The sequence below is a fragment of the Marmota marmota genome, unplaced genomic scaffold (genome assembly GCF_001458135.2).
Source record: "Marmota marmota marmota unplaced genomic scaffold, marMar, whole genome shotgun sequence".
Classification (NCBI taxonomy): Eukaryota; Metazoa; Chordata; class Mammalia; order Rodentia; family Sciuridae; genus Marmota; species Marmota marmota.
The window spans coordinates 3,916,914-3,943,367 of record NW_025999863.1 but is presented as its reverse complement, the minus strand read 5'-3'; the positions used below and the strand labels follow the sequence as shown (position 1 = coordinate 3,943,367).

General features: G+C 52.0%; 1 protein-coding gene across 1 annotated transcript; it reads left to right on the top strand.

Annotated features, from left to right (window-relative positions):
- Window positions 1-570: 570 nt before the first annotated feature.
- Window positions 571-21,717, top strand: Acer1 (alkaline ceramidase 1). The gene is made up of 6 exons (XM_015503682.2): window positions 571-769; window positions 14,735-14,849; window positions 14,932-15,073; window positions 15,902-16,039; window positions 18,996-19,133; window positions 19,393-21,717. Exons 1-6 carry the CDS (start codon window positions 677-679, stop codon window positions 19,559-19,561), a joined length of 795 nt encoding a protein of 264 aa, XP_015359168.1. The 5' UTR covers window positions 571-676; the 3' UTR covers window positions 19,562-21,717.
- Window positions 21,718-26,454: the final 4,737 nt, after the last annotated feature.

Below are 26,454 nucleotides of genomic sequence, written 5' to 3'. Positions count from 1 at the left end.
GCCACCCCACCCAGTGCGCGTGAGGCCTTGACCACCGGGAGAAATGGCTTCCATCCCGCCCAACTTCCCACAGCACAGATAAGAAAACAGAGGTCCCTGAAGGGGAGATGGTAGGAATGCGTCTCCTAAACCAGGGCTCTGTTCCTCTGAGCCAAGCCCATTGGAGGGGGTGTCCAGCCGCTGCCCCTGTGCAGGGCTTCGAATGGCGCCCAGGCAGTAAAGCCCAATGGTTAGGGGCCTGAGGTTCAGAACCAGCCTGGTTTTTGCCACCAAGTGGCTTTTCCCTCTGCCTCAGCTTGCTCATCTGTGAAACGGAGAGTGTGGCGCACCCACCACGGTGAACTCTCGTCCTTATTACCATTCTAGAACAGCCCATGGCCCCCAACTTCTGCTCCTTAGGAGCCGGGATGGGAGGCCTCCTCCCTGCTCACCTGTGCCCCCCCTGAGCAGCACCAGCTCTGTGGTTGGTGCCCAAGGCCACCACTGTCTCTGCGCAGCATCAGCCAGGCTGCCCTGGCACAACCAGGGAGCTGCCCAGCAGGTTTTTCCTCTTGGCCTGCCGCGGGGCACGGAGCCGTCCTCTCCCGCGTCACCTGGGCCGGGTCCTCCCGGGCTCCCTTGCTCTGCCGCCCGTCTCTGCCAGGCGCAGTGAGCAGGTGGCAGTGGCTGGGTCAGGATGCCCAGCATCTTGGCGTACCAGAGCTCTGAGGTGGACTGGTGTGAGAGCAACTTCCAGTACTCACAGCTGGTGGCCGAGTTCTACAACACGGTGAGGTCGGATGGCGCCAGGTGGGCGGGTGGGAGCCTCCTGAGGTGCGAGTTCAAAACCTGGCTGCTCCACATCCTCTCTGGGGAATCTTGCTCAAGCAGTTCGCCTGTCTGTGGCTTGGTCTTCTCATCACTTAGGCAGGGAGTGTCGGCTTTCATTCATTTATTTTGTCTTTATTTGGCATCAATCTCCGTGATAGGAAACGCAGCAGAGCCAGGCAGGGAGCAGGCCTCTGCTCTGAGCAGAGAGCACAGAGATGACTTCAGGCGTCTGCAACCCAGAAGGATGGTGCTGTGATGGGGGGCACAGAGGCAGCTGTGAGGATACCCAGAGGAGGCCTCTGAGTCAGTCAAGGTGGATCAGGGAAGGCTTCATGGCTGGCTTGTTCTCATGGCTCTTCCAGCTCAGACAAATCATTTATATTCCTGGGATCATCCTATTTTTAGCACTGAAAGTTTCACCTTCCAGAAACCCCCTCGGTTTCGGGCATAGTGAGTTGTTCAGTCACCAGCCCCACAGACAGTGCTATGGCACAACATTGGAAGTGCTTAAGAATCATGGACGGGTAAATGACAATGACCTTGAACCAAAGCTTGAGAGACGGGGGCAGTCATGGAAAGACACCTATGCTGAGCTCTTCCTGAGCAGGGCCTGGGGCCGAGGGGGCCGGGCGTTCTGGAGCCTGGGCTGCTGCCGCTGGGCAGGTGGGCATGCAGACGGCGCTCGGCTCTGCACCCTGTGAACACGGGCTTCACTGGGCACTTGCTGTGTGCCAGATGCTGTCCGGACGTTTTGCCTGAGGAACCTCCTGAGTCTTCGTGGTGACCAGGACGTGGGCTAGCCCAGCGTTCATCCCACCTTCCCCCGAGGAAGCGCTGCTCAGAGGCTCAAACCCTGCTTGGGCTCGGCTGGCTCTTACAGCCGGGGTGAGCCTGGACTTGGCAACTCTAGGGGACTTCTTGGAACTAAAAAATGCGGGGCGCTCCGTTTAGGCTGCCCAGGCTGGTTCTGACCGTGTTGGCTTCGGACTAGTGGCTTCCAGGAGCCGGAGGCGAGACCCGGGGCTCCTCCTGACCTCCTGGAGCTCGCTCCGCCCGGGCTGGGGAGGCCCTTCTGGTCCTCGGTTGTCCCATCTGTATCCTGGGAAGGGGACAAATGTGCCGCTCATCAGAGGCTAGGGAGAGGAGTGGGGTTCTGGGACTCTCCTGTCTGCATTTCCTGGAAGGCCCCAAATGTTCTCTGTGGGGCCCATCCCCACAGGGGTGCCCCCGGAGTCGGGAGGGTTGAGCCTTGCAGTCCTCCTTTAGCCCACCCCTGGACACCCAGAGAGGCCACGGCAGGTCTCCAGCGTTCCCAAGTCATGACAGAGATTGGGAAAGAGTCTTGTCTGGGACCTGCACCTCTAGGAACTGACCTTCTCTGTTCCCTGGTGCGAGTGTACTTGGGTCTCTTCTGTGCAGGGCTCAGAGACCACTGTGAAGGTGCCCAGGAGGCCTCATGGTGGGGGCGGGGGTTAAGAAAGGCTTCCCGAAGGAGAAGAGTGTCTGCCAGCCCAGGGTGACCAACTCACCTCGGTTTTCCTGGGATTAACCCTGTTTTTGATACTGAAAGATCAAAAGAGTTAGCGGTCGAGGATTGGAATCCCAGCTGGGTTAGAGGGGTTTCCTCATTGGGCTCAGTGGGGCACACTTGTCGTCCTAGTGACTCTGGAGGCTGAGGCAGGAGGATCACAAGCTTGAGGCCAGTTTCAGCAACTAAGCACACCTCAACACAAAATAAAAGGGGCTGGGGGTGCAGCTCAGTGGTAGAGCATGTGCCTAGCATGCATGAGGCCCTGGGCTCCATCCCCAGCACACACACACACACACACACACACACACACACACACACAGAAGTGTTTCTTCAAAGTTTTCTCCTCCTGGACACAGCTGAGTGATCATCGTATCATTCAAGGGTGGGCTGGGGTGGAGTGACAAACTTGTTCTGCACAGACCTATTTACAGCTAGTAAATACTTTCAGCTGTATGACACATGTGGTTCGTGTCCCAACTCTTCAGCTTTGCCAAAGGTTTCAAAGCCTCCTGGGTGATCTGTAAGTGACTGGGTGACAGTGTTCCAATAAAGCTTTATTTATGGATGCTGCAATACGGATTTCCTGTGATTTTCATATGTTGCAAAATAATTTTCACCATTTGAAAAGGGAAGCGATATTTCGTAGCTTGCCAGTCCCCTGATACAAGGCAAGGGGCTCAATTAGGCTCATGGTCAAGGTTTGCCCACCCCTGACACACTTATGCCAAAAAACCCATTCAAATGGAGGACAGTAAGATGATGGTATTCTTTGCTCTGAATTACAGATTAAGAATGAGTATAAGAGGGTTGGGGTGCAGCTCAGTGGTGGAGTGCTTGCCTGGCACGTGTAAGGCACTGGGTTGGACCCTCAGCATCACAAAAAAATAAACAAATTAAATAAAGGTATAAAAATACAATAATGTTAAAAAAAATAAATAAGGAGTTTAACTCAGGAGCGGTGACTGTGTTGTACTAGCTCCTCAGAAGGCTGAGGAGGGAGGATCGCTTGAGCCCAGGAGTTCAAGGCCAGCCTGGGCAACAAGTGAGGCCCTGTTCAAAACAACAGAATAAACTAAGATAGAATAAAACGAACAAGTTCTTCCTCGTGATGTGGCCCACCCTCTTGCTGCTATTCCCTGGGTGCGCTTTGGTGACTTGTGCCTAGGGATGAATTTACAAATGATGCCTGTTCCGACCTAGTCATTGCACCTCTGGGAATTTGTGCCAAAGAAATCATCCCAGAAGACAACAAGATTTATACACAGAGTCGTCCCCGAGTCATTTGTAATTGTGATAAGTGAAGACACCCAGTGGAGCTGCAGCCTCGGGGCCAGTCTGTGGGGCTGAAGACATCCCGGTGACATTCTGTGCAGCCGTCTCAGAGCCTGCTTTTGATCCAGGGATGTAAGTGAAAGACTAAGCAAGTAGCAGAAAACATTTAAGAAATCTGTTCCCATTGCTCTCATCACGACCTGCTTATGAATCACGATTCATGTTGAGAATGTGACTCTAAAGAGGAATCTTTCTCTGCTTGCAGAGAGCTCTGAGTCGGGTTAGGAGGCAGAGCCCAGATAGATGCTCACGGTCAAGGTTATAGAAGAAGAAAATAGCCAAGGAGTCAGCCCAGGTGTTGGGAGGCTTCATGGAAAAGGGCACACAGGAACTGGGTCTTGAAGGACGAGTCGGAGCTCACTGAGTGTGGGAGAAGTCTGGACAGGGAGAGCAGAGGATGTGCAGGGTTCTGGAAGTCGAAGAGGAGCTGGGAGATGGGGAAAGGAGAAAGGGTTTCTGTGGCTGGAATTCGAGGAGGAAGAGGAAGCCGAGCTGCCAGGGCCGGGCAGCCAGGCAAGCGCTCCACCGGGATCCACACCCCTCCCCACCCCCAACGAACAGATTTTATTTGGTACCAGGGATTGAACCCAGGGGCTCTTAACCACGGAGCCACATCCCCAGCCCTTTCTATTTTTTATTTTGAGACAGGGCCTCACTAAGTTGCTGAGGCTGGCCTCCTGCCGCCCTGCCTCAGCGGCTGGGATGGGCCACCGCACTTGGCTCCCACAGTTTTCCTGCTGTGTCCCGTGCTCGTTGTCGAGCTCATTCCTTCAACAAAATGCTCGACACCAACGAGAGCTGGATGACCCTTAGGTTTCAGGAGGCCCAGTGCTCCGTGCTCCGTGTGTGGCCTGTGTCCAGAATTAGAGGTGCATTCCTGCCCCCCTGGTGAGTGTGAGGCCTTCGGAGGAAGGAGCGGAAGTGGAGGGGGGGGGAGCCGTGGGGGTGGGGCCTCTTGGGGAGGAGAGGTCAAGGGTGCAGTGTGCTCCAGGTCTCAGGAATGTGCTGGCAGGCTCCTGGGCAAGGGGCATGACACAGGCAGAGTCCCCGAGGCAAGAAAGCACAGCCTGTTGGAAAGTAGCAGGCGGTTTGAGGCCAGAGCACAGGTGCCTATCACAAAGGGACCGAAGGGTGGGAGGAAGGATGGGGAGGTTTCTGGGCCAAGTCAGCAGCGCCAGGCTGAGGAGGGAGGCCATCAGGGCACTGATCAGCCGAGAGGTGAGAGGTCAGCAGCTTGGGTTCCACTGTGGGCAGGAAGAGAAGGAGCAGAGGTCCGGGGTGCTGGCTGGAGTGGTGCCAGGACAGGGCAGAAGTCAAGGGCAGGGTCACATGAGTTGGCACCTGTCCCTCTTGGCCTGCTGACCTCCTGCGGGGCGCCTGAGCGCTTGGGAGAGTTCAGATTTCTGAATGGCACAGGTGGAAGGTTCAAGGGCCCTGGGTCCTGGCGGCTGCAGAGATGAGTTCCCCCCCTCGGGTTCTGCCGCTCGTCCTCTTCAGAAGACTCTCCTCACTCTGTACAGAGCCAAGGTGTCTAGGGAAAGGCGGGCGGTAAGAGGAGCAGGAGGAACCCGGGACCATGAAGAGAGACCAGAGCAGGGGCAGTGTGGAAGGGGTGCTGGCCGCTCTGCCCCCTTCTCCAGCACCCTGCCCACCTCCTCCCTGAGCCCTCCTGTAGCTGGCCTCTGCAGTGTGGCCAGCCCCGGCTCTTCTTTGAGTGCTGTGTGACCCAGGGGGCAGCCATCCCTCTCTGAGCCTTGGTTGTGCCCTGGGCAGGGAGCTGTAAGCCACGAGCGCACTAGAGATCCGGTGGTACCTTCCTCTTCTGCCTTCTTCCCCACTGACTAGCAAATGATGACCTGGTGCCTCTGGAGGGTGGAGTCCTTGTCCTCAGGCAGGGAAGACACCACAAATAGAATAGTAAACGTGTAACACTGGTTACTCTTGATGCAACTTGGGTGCAGACCTGATGGTCCCTGGGGCCCTCTTTCCTCCTTTGGACGATGGGTGGGCGGGGGAGAGCCACCGTGGGACAGCCGCTCTCCATTTTGTTCCCACAAGGATGGCCAGGGCACGTGGCCTGTGCCAGGCGCTGCCCTGCATTCTGGAGGTTCAGAGGTGAACCCCACCCTGGTGGCTGCTGTGCCGGGAGGCTCACCGCCCTCTCCCGTCCTACTCAGCACACACCCGCTGGGCGCCCACGGTCTCAGCTCAGGCCACACACCTGGAGGTCCCTCTGCCACCAGCAGGAGCAAGGTGACAACCGCAGAGCTGATGGGCCCAGGACCTGGTGCTCAGTGTGTGACCCAGGGACAGGAGACGTCCAGGACAGGGGAGCCCAGGGACAGGATGTGGGTCTGTGGGTGCAGGCCCGGGGACAAGCTCCTCGGGAATTGGGTAGAGCTGGTGGTTATGGAACTTGAAGTGGGCTAGAAACCACCGAATTGATTTCTTTCAGAGTGGATTCATAGCACATGATCTTTGTCTCTTTTTAAAAATGGTGGCCCACGCCTGTAATCCCAGCGGCTCAGGAGGCTGAGGCAGGAGGATCGTGAGTTTGAAGCCAACCTCAGCAAAAGTGAGGCGCTATGCAGCTCAGTGAGACCCTGTCTCTAAATAAAATACGACATAGGGCTGGGGATGTGGCTCAGTGATCGAGTGGCCCTGAGCTCAATTCCTAGTACAAAATAAATAAACAAATAAATAACAAAACCTCACAGCTCCTGAGACTTCTAAGCATTGAATGTATTGAAACTATTAACATCAGAAGCAAACAGCACAGAAAGGCAAAAATGTTATTTGTTTGTCGACTTGACATTTATTAGTTTTATTTAATACACAGCGCTTCATATAATCCTCATAAAAACCCTGTGTAGTAGTTACCCTTATGTCCCCCAACGGATGGAGAAACAGGACTCAGAAAGGGCAAGCTCCTTCCTCAGGGTCACACAGCATGCCAAGACAGCCTGGTCCCAGAGCCTCTCACCTCCCCACAGCGCTGAGGGCCCTGGTTCCCCAGTGCTTAGCATCGAATGGCGGGCGTCTGATTCCCAAGCCAGTCTTGCGCTGTGGCTAGCGCTGCTTCTCTTCACCCTGCCCAGGACCAGCACTCGTGGGCAGGTGTCCAGTGGACGCAGGTGACCGACCTCGGCAGGTGGTAGCTGGGCGCGGGCGGTGGGTTGGGTTCAGCGATGAGGAGTGAGGCGGCGTTGTCAGGTGCTACTGCGCAGCCGGACTCAGCACTGGCTGTGCCGCGTGACACCTGCTAGGGACACAGGGATAAAACAGGTGTCCCCTGTCCTCAGGGAAGTCCCAGTCCAGTGGGGGAGGCCGAGGCAAGAAATAAGTCAAGAAATTAGTTAATGGAAAAGCTGAAGTGGAACGTGGCCCTGAGAGGAGGGAGTTGGGGGGACTGGACTGCACTGGGGGCGGGTGACAGGGAAGGGCCCCGAACCCGAGTCCTTCCAAGGGGGCCGTGGGTTCCTTCCCTCTGGCCGGTCCTGCCTCCCCCCCTCTCCGTCCTCCTCACCCCTCAGGCTCCTTCCTGCCTTTGCCACCTTTGTCTTCCCCTGCCAGGTTCCCGCGGTACAAGGGCACAGGGGGATTCCAGAGCTGTCTCGGTGCCCTGTGTCCCTCCTGCACAATCGTTTTCCTCCCCTGCCTGCCTTCTCCCTTTCCTGGGGACTGACCCTGGGGTGCTTGACAACTGAGCCACACCCCCAGCCCTTTTTGTTTTTTATTTTGAGGCAGGGTCTTGCTAAGCTGCTGAGTCTGGCCTTGAACTCAAGAGATCCTCCTGCCTCAGCCTCCCCAATCCCCAGGATCATAGGTTTGCACCACTGCGCCTGGCACAAGCATTGTTTTCTACAACAACTGACTGAGCTCCTACTATGTGCCAGGCATTGCCCTAGAGGCGGGTGCGGGGATGTGGCCAACAGCAAGCTCCCCAGCCTGACATTTAGTTCTCCGACCCTTCCCTTGGTGCTTGGAGATCTGGGAGATCCAAGGATGAGTGGAGGCATAGAACCGTGGGCACTGGACAAACACCACAAAGGCAGGGATTCTGTTTTGGGGCACGGTTAAGATCCTCGAGTTCGTGGTTGGGAGCCCAAGGAATGGTTGTCAAATGACTGAAGGAGCAAACGAATGAAGGAAGGAGGTGACGCCGGCTCCGGGCCTCACCCAGGGAGCCCAGCCCACGAGAGTCCTAGCTGGGGCTGAGCTGGCTTTGGACAGGATCCCAGACTGAGGCAGCTCCAGCCTCACCCGGCCCGGGTGGGACCAGGTTTAGGGAAACGTGGGAGCTAGCCCTGGAGGCTGGGAGGGGGACCCGGGCGTCACTGCTGTTATCAGAGACCCTGGAGCCAGCTGGGCCCTTCCATCCCGCCGTCCCGTCCACACACTGCCTGGTACTGACTCCACATGCTCAGTCACAGTCCTGGCAGTGGTGAGCCGGCAGCCAGAGTGTCCCAGGCAAGGCAGACAGCATGTGCAAAGCCCTGGGGGCAGGGAGGCAGGAGCACGCCCTGCCCCAGTGCAGCCACCTCACGGTCCCCTCAGCCTGGGCTACAGAGCTGTGGTGAGCTGGGGAGGAGTTTATTAGCCAGGTTTAAGAGGCTGGGTTTTCCTACGGGAGCTGCAGGTGTGTTTTAATAGAGGTGCTGGGGTTCGGGGGACTGGTCTGGTGAGCATCTCCGGGGTGAGTTGACTCACATGCCCCGTGGCTGGGGTTGGCGCTGGGGCGTCAGGAATACGTGTGCATCAGCACAGATGGGGCTGGACCCCTGAGGAGAGGGGGATGCAGGCCAGGGCTGGGGGTGGCTCCATGGTGGGCCCTTGCCTATGTGTAGGGCCCGGGCTTCCACCCCCAGCACCACACTCGCACACAGAAAGGAAGGAAGAAATGCAGGCCGGCCTGTCGTGCAGCTGATGGATTTTCCCGTTCAGTACGTCTTAGTCCGTTTTCTGTTGTTAATATCACAAAGCCACAGACTGGGTAAGTTTTAAAGGAAGGAGGTTTATTAGGGCTCACAGTTCTGGTCCAAGGTCAAGGGGCGGCAGCGGGCACTGGCCTCCTTGCTGGCGGTCCCACATGGTGAGACTGGGAATGTGTGACTCTCATGGCAGACCCTCCTAGATAACCCTTATCTGTTAACCCCACGACAGCCAGAGGCTGGTCCTCTCTTAGTATCTCATTGTGGCAGCAAAATTCCCGTGTGAGGCTGGGCGCAGTGGTCCACGACTGTCACCCTAGCTACTTGGGAGGCTGAGGCAGGAGGATGGCAAGTTCAAAGTCCAGCCTCAGCAATTTAGGGAGACCCTGTCTCCATAAAAAACGTGGGGGCTGGGGATGCAGCTCTGTGGTAGAGCCCCCCTGGGTTTGATCCCCAGTACAAAAAAAAAAAGAGTTTCAGGGGAGACAATCCACATTCCAGCCAAGGCTCGTACCCATCTCTCCGCTTTCCTTTCAACAGCCAGATGCCCCTCCCCTGCCGGGAATGGTCCTGGTGGCTGTGTACACAGAGTGTCCCTCTCCCTCTGGCCAAGGGTGGGATGCGGTCCAGGCTTCAGCCTGGAGTTCGAATCTCAGACCTGGACCTGGGAGCGAGCACAGTTCTCGTCCCGAGTGCCCACAGAGGCTCAGAGCGGCTCAGCCGTCCCTTTGATGAGTGAGGCCCCTGGAGTGACGGAGCCGATGAGCCAATGAGTGGGTGAAATGGCGCGCACTCCGTGACCTATGACCGGCTCCCAGCCTGACCAACCGCTGGTGGGTTGAAAATATCCCTAGTGGAAAACCCGTTTCATACACCTGGATGGTCAGACCTGGCACCTGGGCGGCACCCTCTGCTGCAGCTGGTGGCTGGCCCTTGTGGGTGAGGCTCACCAGAGCTGTGGCCGTTGACCACTCGCCACATCAGATGTGAAGTGTGATTGCCACTGAGTGTGTGTGGCATTGGCACCACCATAAAATTGAAAAATAATCTGAACGTCTCCATATAGGCACATATATATTTCATAAATGTTCAGTAAATAATATTTATTGCATACCTGCCATCTCTAGGTCAATATTTAGAAACTGTATGTTATACTTATTTATTTATGATTTTTTTTAGTTGTAGATGGACACAATGCCTTTATTCATTTACCTTTATGTGGTGCTGAGGACGGAACCCGGGTCCTCACACGTGCTAGGCGAGCGCTCTGCCACTGAGCCCAGCCCAGCCCTGTATGTTATATGTATAATATGAGTTTCCACAATCATTTTCTGTTGCTTGCTACCAAAGAACCCAAGCTAACACACTGGTGGTGATGACTGTTAGATCCCAATAACGGGATGCTCGTTTAAGCAAGAAATCAAAAGAAAACAAAAATTTAGAACCAAAACTTGCAGTGACAAGAATGCAATGGAAAGACACCAGGATATCTTAGAAAAAGAAGGAGTGAGAAGTCCACGGCCGGGGCAGCTTTGGAAGGCTCAGGAGGAGGGCACGTAGTGTCCTGGGATATCTGCACTTGTTCTCAGCCTTGGTGCCTCATGGCCACAGGTGGCGGGCTGGGGACAGCTCAGTTGGTAGAGAGCTGGCCTCACATGCATAAGGTCTTTAGATTCTTGTCAATGGTTGACTCCATGTTGGTGACTCCCAAGCTGCAGAGCTTCACATTTTAATTCTCAAGTCAGAAAACCTAATCGGCCCGGGGAGAATTAGGGGTCTCTTCCAGTGAGGTGGGGACCTGCTGACACAGATATCTGGTCATTCAGAGGACCTCTGTGCTGGGTAGGCCTTAGGAACTGACCTGGAGATGGGCATGGCTTGTCCTCCGGCAGACAAGGCCCAGGGTGAGAACCGAGGCGGGTGTCGACGTCGCCTGGGGACAGCTGCCTCACAGAGCCCAGGCTAGTTCCCCCACGTGTGGTGTTGGCACTGGTTCCACAATCCCCCTGAGGACAGCCACTCGCTGCCCAGGAGGACTCCTCCTCTGGGAAGCGTCAGGCCCAGCCCATGGACGCTCACCTCGGTGTTCTGACTTGGTGAGGCAGCGTCCCTGCGGCCGGGACTCCGAGAGGAGCAGGGGCCCAGTTAGCAGGGTGCTGTTTCTCCCTTGCTAAGATGAGGTGCAGATGACGGAGGAGCCTGATAAGAGGAAGGGTCTTTCAGGGAGGGAAGGCTGCCCCTGAGAGAGCAAGCTGGCTGTCCTCAAGTCGGAGGCTGCAGAGGAAAAGCATCCCCGAGCTCCCGAGTTGCCTGCTGTGGCTGAGGCGTACGGGGGAGTCTCTGTGGGGAGTCAAAATCCTGCGTCAGCAGATCGGGGCCTGGAGCCATTGATGGTTGAAATCTGGTGTGAAGGTCTGATGACCTTAACTGCACTTGTAGCTAATGACACCTGGGACAGTCAACAGCGCTGAGAGGAGGTAGCATTGTGTGTGTTTCACAAATTGGAGATGAAGGTTAATGGGTTTATGTCACCTTTCAAAGGCACCATCCACCTAGGGAACAAGGGAGCAGGGATCCAGTCCTCTGTTAGGTCTCTACGTTGCAAAGCATTGATTTCAACAAAACAGCCAACTGAAAATCACTTACACAGAAAGGACAACCTCGTAATTTTTATGGAAGTGGAACAGGCTTACCACCAAACGGCTGGGTTCTCCCCGTCTTTCTGTTCTGTTCCTGTGTAGTCCTCAGAGCATTGTCCCGGACCCGGGGCATTCCCAAGACCTTGTGGGGGTTCCTCAAGGTCACAGTTGCTTTACTAATCATGTGAAGATGGTATTTGCCTTTTTGGCCCCAATTCTCTTCTGCAGGCACAACGGAATCTTCCAGAGGCTACATGATGCATAATGACCCCACCCTCTCTGGTGCCGAGGCAGTGTGTGCTTATGCAGTCCTGTATCTCTAAAATGTTTTGATTTCAAGTTCTAACACAGTAAATCTCAATTGATGGAATTCATATAAGTAAAATCTCTGGGAGCTTTTTCTTTCTATTTAAGAATGTAAAACAGTCTTGAGACCAACGAGTTTGAGAACTGCTGTCCTTGACTATTAATTAGGTTTTATTCTCGCCTTGCTTCCTCATAGTTGCAATATAACTGCCATCTTAAACACCACAACACTGTGCAAAGGTTCTATTAATGGTTCAAGTTTTAATAAAGAGAACTTCCCAGAAGTTCCCCATCAGACTTTCCTTCATGACTCCTTGGCCAGAATTTTATTACACATCCGTTCCTTAACCAATGCCTCACAATGAGGATGATTCATGCCTTGGGACTCAGACCTGACCCCTTGAAGGCCACGTCCTCCTGAAGGCTGAGCAAAATTTGGGCTTATTCAATAAAAAAAAAATGAGGAAGCATATAACTTAAAATATAGGTTAAATTGTGGCAAAGATAAAATAATAAAATAACAGTGGTTCAATAAAGATAGGAGTATCTTTCTCTCCCTCTCTCTCTCTCTCTCTCTCTCTCTCTCTCGGCAGGGTATCAGGAATTGAATTCAGGGGCACTTGACCACTGACTTACAACCTCCCTCATTTTTGTTTTTAGTTTTGAGACAGTGTCTCAGCAAGTTGCCAAGGGTCTCACTAAATGCTGAGGCTGGTCTTGAACTTGAGATGATCCTGCCTCAGCCAGCAGAGAGTTGCCAGGATGACAAGCACGTGATGCTGTGCCCCGCTATTTCTCCTGTAGATAATGTCTGATCCATAAGCTTTCAGGGCTGGTGGGAAAGCCCCCTGATGCCAGGGACCCAGGGATATCCCTAGAGTCACTTTGCCATCTCTAGGCCATTGCCCTCACCTGCTTGGCCCAAGAAGCTATGCCGTCACACCTGCATCCCAGCAGAAAGTGGGTAAGGACTGGTCACATACTTTGACTTTAAGAATGCAACCTGGAAGCCACTATCATGCTCACTCTCATTGGCCAGAACTTAGGACATGGCCACGTGGAGCCGCAAGGGAGTCTGGGAAAGAATTCTGCTATCACAGAAAGGGGAGAACCAGATCTGCTTGCACTGATTGTTGTTCCCTCCCAGGTCTGGGGTTTGTCTCCCCAGAATGATGTGTCCTCCTAATACTGAACCAAACCAGTTTGGTTAGTGAGGAAGGAGGGAGGAGGGTGGCTGAACTACCCGATCCCACCTTCCACCCCAGCTGCTGCGTTCTTGGTGGTCTTGTTGTTGGTTATCAGTTGGAACCTGGTAAACAGTTTCTGCTGCTCTGAGAAACGGAACTCTGCTCCAACTTGTAAGAAATTCACACGTTCTTGGACTCTGGTCTCAAATTCTGGATTTTTCACTTACTAGTCCAATGATGGGGCTGGATGATTTGACCACTCTGAGAATCAATATCTTCTCTATAATGCTGTTTTGAGGAAAAGAAGAAAATTCTGGAAATAAGGAACTTTGCCTGGGACCTGAAACATAGTAGCTGCCTAGCCCTGGGGAGACCCGTTATTAAGCCACAGATAACCTTCAAACGCAAAGCCATGCCCTCCTGTGGCTCTGAACAGGTGCAGCCATATTTCCTGGTCTCTATTTTTCCTCTTCTTCCCCAAGGAAGCTTTTCCTGGCCATTGTGACCCTCAGTAAAAAAATATTTCCTTTTTGTCTCAGCTAGCTAATACTGCATAACAAGTTGTCCTCAGATTTGGTGACCTGAAACAAGGACAACTTTTACTCATGAATTCATCTGTGGTCTAGGTCGGGCTCGGCAGGGACAGCTCATCTCTACTTAGCATCGCTGGAAGGCTGGGGTGCAGCTAGAATCATCTGAAGGTTCATTGAATTGTGCTGCAACTGATCTGGGGAGAATCAAACATCTGGGGCTGGAACAGATGTTCTCCAGCATCTCTCTCTATCCTGTGTGGTCTCTCAACATAGTGGCTTCAAGGGTAGCCAGGCTTCTCGCTTGGTGGCTCAGGGGCCCACGGTCTCATGCTTTAAGATAAAGAGAGTCAGGTGGAAGCCACAGCTCCTTTTATGATCTAACCTTAGAAGCCGCACAGCCCCATCTTTGCTTCACACAGTTAGGAGGCAGTCATTAGGGTGCTGTGTCGTCTTTCTTTGTCTATGAAGCTAACATATGACCACCATGTCGACATTTCAATTCACGGGGAAGGGAGACAACATAGGGCAAGCCTTAAGTAGCTTCTTAAGTACTGACCAGGAGGCAGAGATGTCCTTTATGTCCTTATCCCAGTAGCCAGACTGGGTCACCAAGTCACAGGAGTTGTGAGGCAGGTGGAAACTGTCTTCTCCCATCGAGTAGCTGTGTGCTCAGCTAAAACCTGGAAGATACTATGACGGTCCCTTTTATCCACGGGTTCCAGGAACCCCCGCAGGTACTGAAACCCACAGATGCTCAAGTCCCTGATATTAAATGGCATTATTATTTGCATAGAACTTACACAATCCTCCTATAGACTTCAAATCATCTCCAGATAGCTTATCACACCTGATATAATGTAACTGATCCTGTGGACATAGTACTTACACTGTGTTGCTGAGGGGAAAATGACCAGAATAAAAATCTGTACGTATTCAGGACAGAGGCAATTATTTTCTTTTCCTGAGTATTTTCAATCTGAAGTTGGTTCAATCCATAGTTACAGAACCTATGGACATGGAGTTTTCTTCTAAAAAGAAAAGGGGGAGAATATACATAGAAGGTCAGTATATCGTCTTTGTCGCACTCTTGAGTGAATGGATGAACCCCTAGAGTAACGGGTGGAGTACTGGGTCTACTGCTGACCAATGCTCCGTCCACATCAGCTGAGGACAGCGGGTGTGGCTCACTGGTGGAGCATTTGCCTAGCCTGCCTGGGCCCTGGGTTCCATCCCTAGAACCATGACAGACAGAGAGAGGGAAAGAGAGAGGGGAGGAAGAAAGGCAGGCAGGAAGGAAGAGAAACAGCTGGAGGGGTGACAGGTGAATGATTGACAAGTCTCGGGCTGATGAATTGCCCGGAAGGTTGCAGATGATCCATCGGCTGGTGACTGAGGGATTGGACTCAGTCAGGAAGCCCCTGCCGTCTCCTGTCCTGACAAGCCCCCTCCCACATCTCTGTTCCAGTTCAGCAACATCTCCTTCCTGATCTTTGGGCCACTCCTGATGTTCCTCATGCACCCCTACGCCCAGAAGCGCTCCCGCTGCATCTATGGTACCTTTGTCCTCTTCATGATCATTGGTAGGTGTGGCTCTGCCATGGAGAGGAGGTGGGCGTGGGCACGGGTCACCCCTGACACCTCCCCTTGCCTCTGCCTCCCCAGGCCTGTTCTCCATGTACTTCCACATGACGCTCAGCTTCCTGGGCCAGCTGCTGGATGAGATCGCCATCCTGTGGCTACTGGCCAGTAGCTACAGCATCTGGATGCCCCGCTGCTACTTCCCCACCTTCCTCGCAAGGAACAGGTGGGGCAGGGGCTATCTGTCTGGACAGGGTGGGGCTTGAACTCTCTGTGGACCCTGTGGACCTCTGTGGATCCTCACCTGCCCCCCACCCTGGATCCTTCCCTGAGCCATTTGGGGGCCTTAGAATCCCTGGCCAGACCCCCTGGGGTTCTCTCCCCACCCTGTCTCACTTACCCGGACTTCCAGTGCCCCCTCCCCTGATCCCACCTGGATAGCCTGGGACCTTCTCCAAACTGTCTGAGCCACCTGGAGATCCCAGGACCCGGGCCTAAGCCTTCCTGGGCCCCAGGATCCCTCCCCCGAGTCTTTCACCTGGACTCCTTGGAATCTTTCATCTATCCTCCCGGGCCCCTGGGACCCTGTGACTTGACTGGAGGCCCTTCCAAACCTCCCCTGATCCTGTGTGACCCATCTAAGGCTTCTAGGACACCACCCTCTCACCACCCCAGACACCCTATCATCACAGTCCCTCCAGGGACCCTGAGATCTTTTGTCTGACCTCTCCTTAATTCACGGCGGCTCATGGATCTTCCTCCAAGCCTACTGGGTTCCCTTGAGTCTCTTGCAGAACTCACCGGCCTCTGGAGCCTTGACTAACTTTCCTGGACTCCTGAGACCCTCTCATCCTCCTACCCAGCCCTGGGCCCAGCTTGGCCTCCCTGGGACCCTTCACCTGACTCTCCTGAGCCCAAGCTCAGGACACATCCTGGGCCTACCTGGGCTTCCCAGAGCCTTTCTCCTTCCTTACCCTCTCTGGCCACCATAAGTTAACCATGCTTGACCCTCCAGGGCCTCCACTCACTCACAGCTGAGCCCCTTTCCCTCCAGGTCCCACTTCACCTGCCTGGTCATTGCCACCACCATGATCAGCACCTTCCTGTCCTTCCTGAAGCCCACGGTCAATGCATACGCCCTCAACAGCATCGCCATACACATCCTGTACATCGTGTACCTCGAGTACCGGAAGTAAGTGGAGGCTACAGACACTCGTGTCCCCGCCCGTCACCCCGAGAACTCACGTGCTCTGGGCACTGACTCCTTGACTCCAGGCCCTGGAGGGGAGGCCCCTTCCCTAACATCACCTACTAGCAAGTGGCAGAGCCAGGACCCAAACCTAAGATCTTGTCCTTTTTACAGTGAACCCCTAAAACACGCATCTGAGAGGAGAGAACAGCCCATAACCTCCACTCACCCATTAACCAGCCCAGCAACCATTGACATTTTGCTCTTGATGGGTTACATTTTTTTCCCCTAAATTTCATATATATTTCAACTCTAAACTTTTCAGGATCTAACTCCTCTGATAATTATGGTTTTTAACCCACATTGGGTCTTAGCAGGATAGAGAAGGGTTTCTCAAACAGGGATATTTGTGGAAAATTGAATAAAGATTATTCACAACACAGAAGTCAGGGTATAGGAAAACCACTGGGGGTTGTTGAGCACCTCTGTGCTGATAAGAGTGGGATTCTAGGTCTAGCTGGAGACCCGAGGCAAGGGGCCATGGGAGAGGAGGAAGGAGGAAGAGGCCACAGGATCCAAGAAGCCCCAGGAGAGAGGAGGCTTAGCAGGACTCTGATCTCTAGTTGCTGGTTGCATCCAGCCTGAGGCAACCCTGATGGAAGAAGTGAATCTCCTAACAGTACCCTCCTTTTTCCCCTTTGATTTCCTGCCCCTGCCAGGGCTCCACATTGACCAACCCAACTGGAAGCCATTAGCTAATCCAGGTAGAAACCACTGGCCAATCCAAGTAGAAGACTTTGGTCTAGCCAACTGGAAACTAATGGCTGAGTGAACTGGAAGTTCAAGGACAAGGGAGCCCCTGGATTTGGTCTGCACAGGTGGACAGCCCAACACATCCCCCAGATGCACAGGGATAGATAGAGAAGGAAAGGGACAGGCTCAAAAGACAGATGGAAGGTATAGGGCACGCTCACTCTGTACAAAGTTAATGGTGCTCCTTTAAGACAGCACCTAACATTGTGTGTGGACATGGCCTCAGTTTCTGAGAGGTGCCTGGTTGTGTTTAAATAAAGACCTCACCGTGGTCTTGCAGCTCCCCTTTATTTCATAAGGTCTCTTCTCCCATCCCCCTTTCTTCGTGCCTTTGATTTTTTTTTTTTTTTAAAGAGAATTATTTGTCTGTAGCACAATTTATGTTCTGGATTTGGCCAACCGTTTCCTCTAGCATCTCGTATCCTGTATTTCCTGCAAATTAATAGTTGGATCTAGGTCTGTTCTTCCTGTGTTTTGGCCAGAATATTTCATGGTGGCACCGGTGGTTCCTGTCCATCCCCAGAGCCCTGCAGTGTTTGGATGTCCCCCATGGACGGGCCCCTTGGAGGGTTAGGCTGGCTAGAGGATTTGGCTGGTTTCACCAGGTCCCTTTGCAGATGCTTCTCCACCAACTTCCAGCAGCTTGAGCCAAGTTGCTGGGGGCCATGACCTGGCTAGCGGCAGTGAAAGGGTGGCTTGCACCTTCTGTTGTCCTTTCTGCCGGCATTACCTGGAGTTTTTCCACCCAGAAGGACTTTTGCCAATCAACCTTGAAATCCAGGTGAACAAGTTGCATAGATAATCGACTTTTTCCTTTTATCTATCGACTTCCAGAGTAATGAATTGGTGCCCTAGGAGTCTCTAGTAGAGACCCACGAAGCACATTTTTTATTATGAACATAAAGGTTTTTATATCTCTGACATGTTTTAATGCATGACAGTCATTAGACTGTTTTAAAAAACTTTTAAATTTTTAAATAATTACAGATTTACAGAAAGTTGCTGATATAGCACAGAATTATCATGTACTCTTCCCCAGTTTTCCCCAAAGGGAACAGCTTATACAACACAAGTATATCTCAAAAGGAAGAAATCGATGTTGATATAATGCTGTTAACCAGATTACAGGGTTTAGGCTGACCTACCTCTCCAGTTCTTTCTCACAGTGCATTTTGATGTTCAGGCTGCTCAGTTCTAGGTGAGTGAACACAGTCTAAGCTCTTAACCAAAAAGGAGCTGCTGTCTCATTTATCCGGGTCACACTCTTTGCCAAGGAGCCCTGGGGTTGCTCTGTTGCTGGGAAACACAGACGTGGCCTCCAGAGAGTGCACCCCACCCCAGACACACACTCACTGTGACACACATAGACACACTCCTGCAATACACAGACACATGTCTTCATGCACTGACCCAGAGGGACACACGCTTATAACCCCAAATACACAAACATAGAGGGACTTGCTCCATAGGAACACAGATTACACAATCTGACCAACTTGGATTGGATCCCAGCCCTGCCACATCTCAGCCATGTAACCATGGTGGGACTTGACGTCACCACCTGTACCGCAGTTTCCTCATTTACAAAGGTGCTGCGATGACTGGGTTAACACCTGCCCCTGGGTCCTGTCAATTCTCAGCAGTTCTCTGCTGCTGGAGCACTCACCTGACATGAATCAACTGACACAGAGGAGGGGCACGCTTGGCTCACGGCTGTGGCGGTTTCAGCCATGATCAGTTGGCCCCGTGGCTCTTGGGTCTGTGGTGAGGCCCACGTCATGGCAGGGGAACTTGGAGTGGCAATGAGCCATTCTCCTTGTGGCCAGAGGCAAAGGCAAGAGGAAGAGATCCGGGGGCCATGATTTGCTGCAAGGGCATATCACCAGTGGCCGGACCTCCTCCCTCCCGGCCCTGCTCTAAAAGCTTCTGCTCCTCCCAATAGGACCAAGCGGGGACCAAGCCTCTGACACCCAGGTCTGTGGGGAATATTCCAGATCCAAACTAGAGCAAGCACCAACTTGAACCCTCAACCCCTCCCCTTCCCTCTTCCCAGCTCCAGCCTCATCTGGGATGGAGGAATTCTGCATCAGCCCCTTGGCTCTGCCGCCTGAGCCCAGCCTCATCTCCCTTCCTCCCCTCCCCCCAGGACCAGCAATAAGGAGCTTCGGCACCTGATTGAGGTGTCCGTGGTTTTATGGGCCTGTGCTGTGACCAGCTGGATCAGCGACCGCTTCCTTTGCAGCTTCTGGCAGCGGATTCATTTCTTCTACCTGCACAGCATCTGGTGAGCACCTGCCCTGGAACCTGGGAGCCCACCACCAGAGAGCCTCAGTGCAGGCTTAGAGCAAGGAGCTGGGGAAACGGGTGGGGGCCGAGTGGGAGGAGACCCCCCCAGACGCCAGGGCTTGGGAGTGGGGGAGCTGGCGGCTGGGGACTGGACCCAAAAGGCCCCTTGGGAAAGCGAGATCCGCGAGAAGTAAGGAGAGGAGGCGGTGGCCCCAGGACATCTAGTGCCCTCAGCACCTTCTCCCTGCACCCCACAGGCACGTGCTCATCAGCATCACCTTCCCTTACGGCCTGGTCACCATGGCCTTGGTGGACGCCAGCTACGAGATGCCAGGCCAAACCCTCAAAGTCCGCTACTGGCCGCGGGACACTTGGCCCATGGGGCTGCCCTATGTAGAAGTCCAGGGCGATGACAAGAGCTGCTGAGGCTGTGGCCACCTGCAGGGTCACCTGTATCTGAGGGACACTCGCGGTTCCTCACCTTTCCCTTTCCCAGGCCCCTTGTCCTGCACTTCCCTGCCCTGAGGCAGGGGATGAGCTCCCTAGTGGTCCTGAGCAGCAGTCTACTGACCTGGGGAGGACTGCCTGCACCTCCCGCTGCCATGACCTGCCCCGGCCTCTTTCTCTTCCACCTCTCTGTCCGCAGATGTCACATGATCTGGTGGGGTCGAGTCACCAGTTGCTGGGATGACTGGGTGATGTGTCACCTGCTTGGCATGACCCCAGGCTGAGGCTTGCTGTCTGGCATCTTGTATGTATTGGTGATCTGGGTCTGTGGTTGGACATTGGATGACAATGTCCCTGGTACTTGGGAGCATCCCAGAGAACACACATGACTTGTGGGTACCTAATCTTTTTTCTTTCTTGGTGCTGGGGATTGAACACAGGGGTGCTTTTATCACTGAGACACATCCCCAGTCCTTTTTATTTTCAACTTTGAGACAAAGTCTCCCTAAATTGCTCAGGGTCTCACTATGTTGCTGAGGTTGGCAAGGAACTTGTGATCCTCCGGCCCCAGCCTCCGGAGTTGCTGGGATTTGATGTACACCACTGCACCCAACCCAGACACCCAATTCTATACCCACAAGTGCATGCAGAGACCTCACAGACCTCCCACACGTGCCTCTGAACTCATGGGGAGCAAGTCATGAATGGCAAACAGCTGAGGGAAATGGAAGCCCACACTGGACAAACCAAGCACCGTGGAGCGTGGCGCATCAGAGAAGAGCTGGGCAGCTGGTACCGCGTGGTGGGGTAGGAGGATGCTTTTCAGGGTGGTTAAGAGCCTATGGCCTGGGGCCAGACAGACCTAACCTTGAATTCCCACTTGACCATTTCTGGCTGTATAATCTTCAGGATGTGATTTATCCTACTTTTGAAGTTCAAGCCTCTTGTCCATAAATAGTGTTTCTTTCTTCATAGGAATTTCTACGTGCATAAAACAAGTTGACGTATGTGACATGCTTAGTATATGTCTTGCAAACACCCATCCATCGGCCCATCCTTTAATCTATCCATCTATCCACCCATCCATCCATCCATCCATCCATCCATCCTTCTATCCATCCTTCCATCTATTCAATTTAGCCAACCATTTGTTTATTCATTAATCTGCCTAAGTTATCCAGTCCCCTTCCCGTGCATCTTCCTCCTGTTCATTCATTCATCCCTTCAACAAATGTACACATGGAATTCCAGCTACAGGCCAGACACTAGGCTCTTTGCAAGACAGCTGACATTGAAGTCCCTAACCCAAGGAAGGAGACAGATGTTAGACAAACAAGAAGACACAGGACCAAGGCACTTAGAGACACCAATGGGTGTTACAGAGAAGGTGAATCAGCGATGTTCCAGGGAGTGATGGGCTGGAGAGCCGTCCTCTCAAATGGGTGCTCAGGCAGGGTGCCCAGGGGATGGCAAGCATCCCCCTGTGGAGCGAGTGAACTTGCAAGCAAGAGCAACAGAAAGCGAACTGTTGCCTAAACTTAGTAAATGAGGAGGAACACATTGGTTGGAGGTTCTTAAGTTGAGAGCCCTGAATGGGTTTCAGTGTCCATGACCATTTCACATTGTCTGCAAAAGATTAGTGTTGGGGCAAATCACCTAGGCCTCTGGAGTGCATACCTTCAGATAGACATGAACACTCACATATTATAGTTGTGGCCCAGAGAGGGCAAGTGACCTGCCGAAGACCACACAGCTAGGTTAGCCTTTCCCCAAAACTCTTTGTATCACTGTCATCAGTAGAATTGAACCTGGATTCTGGGTCTCCTGCTTCTGGGTCCTTCTTTCTGTTTAGTTTTAGAAACCAGAGGATCTTCATTTGTGGCTGATTGAGGTACTAGAAGGAGGAGTTTCTGTAAAATTGTGACATTATCTACAAAATGCTGTGTGTCTGGGTATGTTTGGGGGCATAGGAGATGTGCTTCCATGAAATTCCCTAAAGGGCTCTTTGACCCCCTATAAGTTAAAAACTTCTGGGGTAGGTATACCCATAATCCCCAGAACTTGGGAGACTGAGGCAGGAGGCCCACAAGTTCAAGGCCAGCCTGGGCAACTTAGCAAGACTCTATCTAAAAATACAAATAAAAAGGGATGGGGTGTAGCTCAGTGATAAAGCACCCCCTGGGGTTCAATTCCCAGTAAACCCCCCACCCCCCAAAATTAAGAACCTCAGTTCAGAAATCTCTCAGGGTGGCTGGGGGGGGGGTGAAGTGGTAGGAGAAGCTTCTCCCCCGTTTCTCTTTCCTTTCTTTCCTGGCTTATGTGGCCATGGTGTGAAATCCAAACGGTGCTTACCAACAGATGACATAAAAGGGCACCTACTGAGTCTGCTTACTTTCATGTGCGCAGCAGGCAGATCCACAGAGACAGCATTCTGTGGCTGCCAAAAACAGGGAGGGGTGTGAGTCACTAATGGCTCGATGGGCATGGTTTCCTTTTGGGGTGATGAACACATCTCAGAAACAGGGGTGATGTTTGCACAACATCGTGACAGTTCTAAACACCACCCTGATTGGCACTTTAACGTGGTTAATGGTTAAACGTAATGTCAGGTAAATTTGACCTCTATTGAGAATTTAAGAAACTCCCAGAGTCATTCATGGACAAGTTTAGGTCATGGGCCCATCTTTAAACCAGTCCCAGTAGCTAGAGGGATGCATGCCTTTGGATTACTCAGGCCAGAGGTGCACTTCCTCACTGGGAGTGGGGACAGGGTAGTTCCACAGGGTGTGTGGTCTGAGAGTGGGGGAGGGGGCAGCTGGGGGCAGCAGTCCTCTCTGAAGCCCTGTGACCTGCCATTAGCTGGCATTGTCCCAGGAGGGTGCTAAAACTTCACTCAGAGGTGACTTAAATGCTTACACTGGCCCTGGGAGGAGGGAGCTCCCAAATCAACAGACCATTACCAGAAAAGGGGGTGGTTTAAGAGGGGAGATCCAAAATGTTCAGGGTGCTGCTGCTTTTGAGCAGGTCTTCTTGTTACAGATTTTCGGTTCACTCCCAAACCATTCCGGGTTCCCCATTGCTTCTGGATGTCCAAGGCCTCAGTGTGACAATCAAGAATTTCTCTGCCTTAAAGACCCACACTCCAGCAGGTCTCTGCTGGCTGGCCACGAGGCGCTGCTGGAGATGGTCACCCTGGTGTCACCTTTGACATTGTGACAGGTGGCTGTGTGTACTTTTGTGGCTGGCTGCCAAACTGTGAGGTGCAGAGAGCACAGGCTAAGCCTGAAAGAGGGTCCAAAAATGTCCCCAAGGGCTGGACCATCTACAAGGGGAGATGCAGGTGAACCTTCAGGTCCTCCCCTTGGTGCAAACAAACCGGATCACTAGAGGGCGGCAGAGACTGGATGGAGCCGGGCTGCGCACGGAGCAGGTGTCAAAAGGCAGGCAAACTGCTCCTCTTTAACTGTGAGGCCTGGGGGCAGGAGTGGAATGCCCTGTCTATATCTGTTTCATTTTTTGTGACATTGAGATAGCATGTAAGATGCTGCCGTTAAACAGATTTAACAGGACCAATTACAGATCCTCAAATAATCATTTTTTCTGTTTTAAAAAAAATCTATTCTCTTCGCTTACATTGATGTTAAAATAGGAAACATTGTATCCTCTGGTAAGTGATTTGTTATAGGTCCAAAGTATCCACAAAAGTAGATACAGTAACACAAAAAGTGTTGGTAACCGTAGCTCAGTGCTGCTCAAACCAGGGGCTCTGGAATCCCCCACTGAGGGGGGAGGAAAGCAGAGGGGTGGTCTCTGCGGCTCCCCAAGAAGGAAGCCAGAGTTCTTGGGGCAGAGCCTGGGTATATTTTAAAGGTCCCCAGGAGATTTCAATGTCAGGTAAGGTTGGGAAACCTTGCACTAGAAACTATCACCTACAAGGGTGGGCTCTGACCCCCAGAGCTGTTTTCTTTGTCATCAAGACAGGTGACTTAAAAAAATAATGCTCATTTATTTCTCTCACAAATTTGCATTTTTTTTGAGAGAGAGAGAACTATTTATTATTTAATTTTTGGCGGACACAACATTTTTGTTTATTATGTGGTGCTGAGGATCGAACCCGGGCCGCACGCATGCCAGGCAAGCGCGCTACCGCTTGAGCCACATCCCCAGCCCCGAATTTTTAAAAAGTTGCTAGGGAGACGTCAAAGATGAATAAGCATCAAGCTAACACATTCTCTTAGAAGAAATCAGGGGGACTAGAAAAAAATGACAAGCTAAGCATTTCACTATTCAGTATCATTTCATTTTTGCAACAAATATTTATCGAACACCTATTATGTGCCAGGCACTATGCTTAGAATATGTCACGAAAAAGAAAAAAAATATTGTTCTCTGGGAGCTGCCATTCAAGCTGGGGGAGATGGACAAAATTTAATAAGCAACTGCGTGTGTATCAGTAGGTTGTAAGTGTTGCGGAAACAGGGAAAAAACTAAAAAAGGAGGAAGAGCATTGGGGGACTAAGGTGGAGTGACAGGATTAAATAAGGTAGTCAGAAGAGATCCCGCTGAGAAGGTAATTTGAGCAAAGATTTGGAGGAGGTAAAGTGGGGGAGCCAAGTGGCCTCTTAGGGGAGATGGTTCCAGGCAGAGGCTGCTCAGTGTGTCCAGGAGAGAGCAGGCAGCAGGCAGTGAGGGAAGACGTAAGAGAGGGGTGTCCACACCAGGCTACCCTTCTGGTCCTTGACCTTGCAGATAATGCTGCAGACTAAGGGCTTCACTTTATTTAAGGGCAAATTAAATAACGTTTGTAATCATCATCTGTAATTACTCAGGGTAAGGGTTTTGGAGATAATGTTTTGGAAAAATGTACATTTTCCAAAATGGCTACAACAGTACCTCTACCCCACATGCCTGTTCCCCTTCTACCCTTTCTCTTCCTCCTCCTCCATCTTTTTTTTTCCTCTTCCTCCTCCTCCTCTTTCTTCTTTTTTGTGGTACTGGGAGTTGAATCCAGAGGTGCTGTACCACTGAACTCCTCAGCAATTTTTATTTTGAGACAGTCTCACCAAGTTGCCCAGGCTAGCCTGGGACTTGGGATCCTTCTGTTCCAGCCTCCCAAGTCACTGGGATGACAGGTGTGTGCCACTCTTCCTGCCCCACATGCTCTTCTTATAATGTAACTTTTACACTCCTCCAGTGAACAGATGGGTCTCTGTTCCTTCCCCCTTGAACCTGGGTGTGCCTGGACTATAGTGGAAGTGACTCCATGTAACTTTCAAGGCTAGTTTATACAAGGCCATGCAACTTTTGCCTGATTCTCTTGGGACGTTTATTCTTGAGATTCAGCCGCCATGCCACAAGGAAGCCCAAGCCACCCTGAGGAGAAACCCAGCACTAACTTTGGCAGTTGTGGATGAGTGAGCCATGTTGGAGGGTGATTCTCCAACCTCAGGGGTTGTTCTAGCTGTCCATGTTGCCCAAAGTGCAGATGCATGAACAAAATAGATTGTGTTGCTAACAATGTTCACTGAACTCGGATGACAACAGCATGGCTCTTCTGTTGAAAATTTATTTCTCCTTCTTGGCATCTAGCAGGCATCCACAGGGGCTGGTTTCAGATTATCAGAAGTGGAGAAGTGGAGATGAAGGTCACCTTCTAAGGTTGTGAATGAGTTTTGTTGCTCCAATATGGACTCATGGATAAGTTATATGTTTATAGGGCCGAGTAGTCATTCCATATATATCTATATCTCTCTATATATTTTTTAACCTTTAAATCATTTTCAAATGTCCAGTTCTGTGGCGTTCAGCACATCTCCATGGCTGTGCAATCATCATCTCTATCCACCTCCAGAACTTTCCATCTTCCCAGACTGAAACTCCATCCCCATTCCTCCATCTCTTCCCCAGCTGCCTGCACCCACTGTGCTACTTCCAGTCTCTATGGATGTGAAAACTCTAGGGACCTCCTATGAATGGAACCGTACAGTATTGTCCTTCTGTGACTGGCTTGTTTCATGAAGCTTGGAGCCCTCAAGGTTCATCCACATTGTAGCAGGTGTTGGAATTTCCTTCCTTTTAAGGCTGAATGATATTCCACTGAATGGTGGACTGCATTGTGTCTCTCCATTTAACACCTGGGTTGCTTCCTCATTATCCTTTTTGACTCTCCAAGGCATCCAGCTCCACCAGCAGGAGCCCCCGGGGATGCATTTTGAAAGTTATAGTTCAGAACATGATGGAAGGATAATTTCCCAGCTGAGTAGGGAGAGGGCTTTCTGAAGCTCATCTTGGTAACAATTGTAGCTCAAAGGTTCTCCCCTGAAAGCTTCCTTCAGAGACAGATGGCTACTCTCTCCCCACTTCTGTTCCTTTTCCCGGGGTTGGGTGGTGTTCTGAAAGACCAGCCACCTCAGCCATCTGCAGCGCTGCTTAACTACTGAGTGCTGGGCAAGCACTGAGCTTCTGATTCTATTAACGGGAGAGGGAGTCAGGATCTGTATTCCTAACAGAGTTCCCAGGTGGGACTGACACTGCAGATTTGGGGACCACCTACTGATCTACTTACAGTATTCAGGTATAACGATGAAAATAAAGAGTTGTACCAACATTAAAGTTGCTGCTTATTTTCTCAGCATCACCTTCACTTTATTTTTGTTTTCAGCCTGACCTACCCTAAATTCAAAAGAATGGTAGTGCTATCATAACAGCGATCTGGCCTTCTTAGACAAACTTCCATTCCACTGTTTTTTGTTGTTGCTGGTCTTCAGGACAAAGCACTTGTCCCACCTAACAAAGGCTTACCTGATACTTAAATGAGAATTGGAGGGCAAACCTCCCTGAACAAACCAAAACCACCTGATTTTTAACTATAA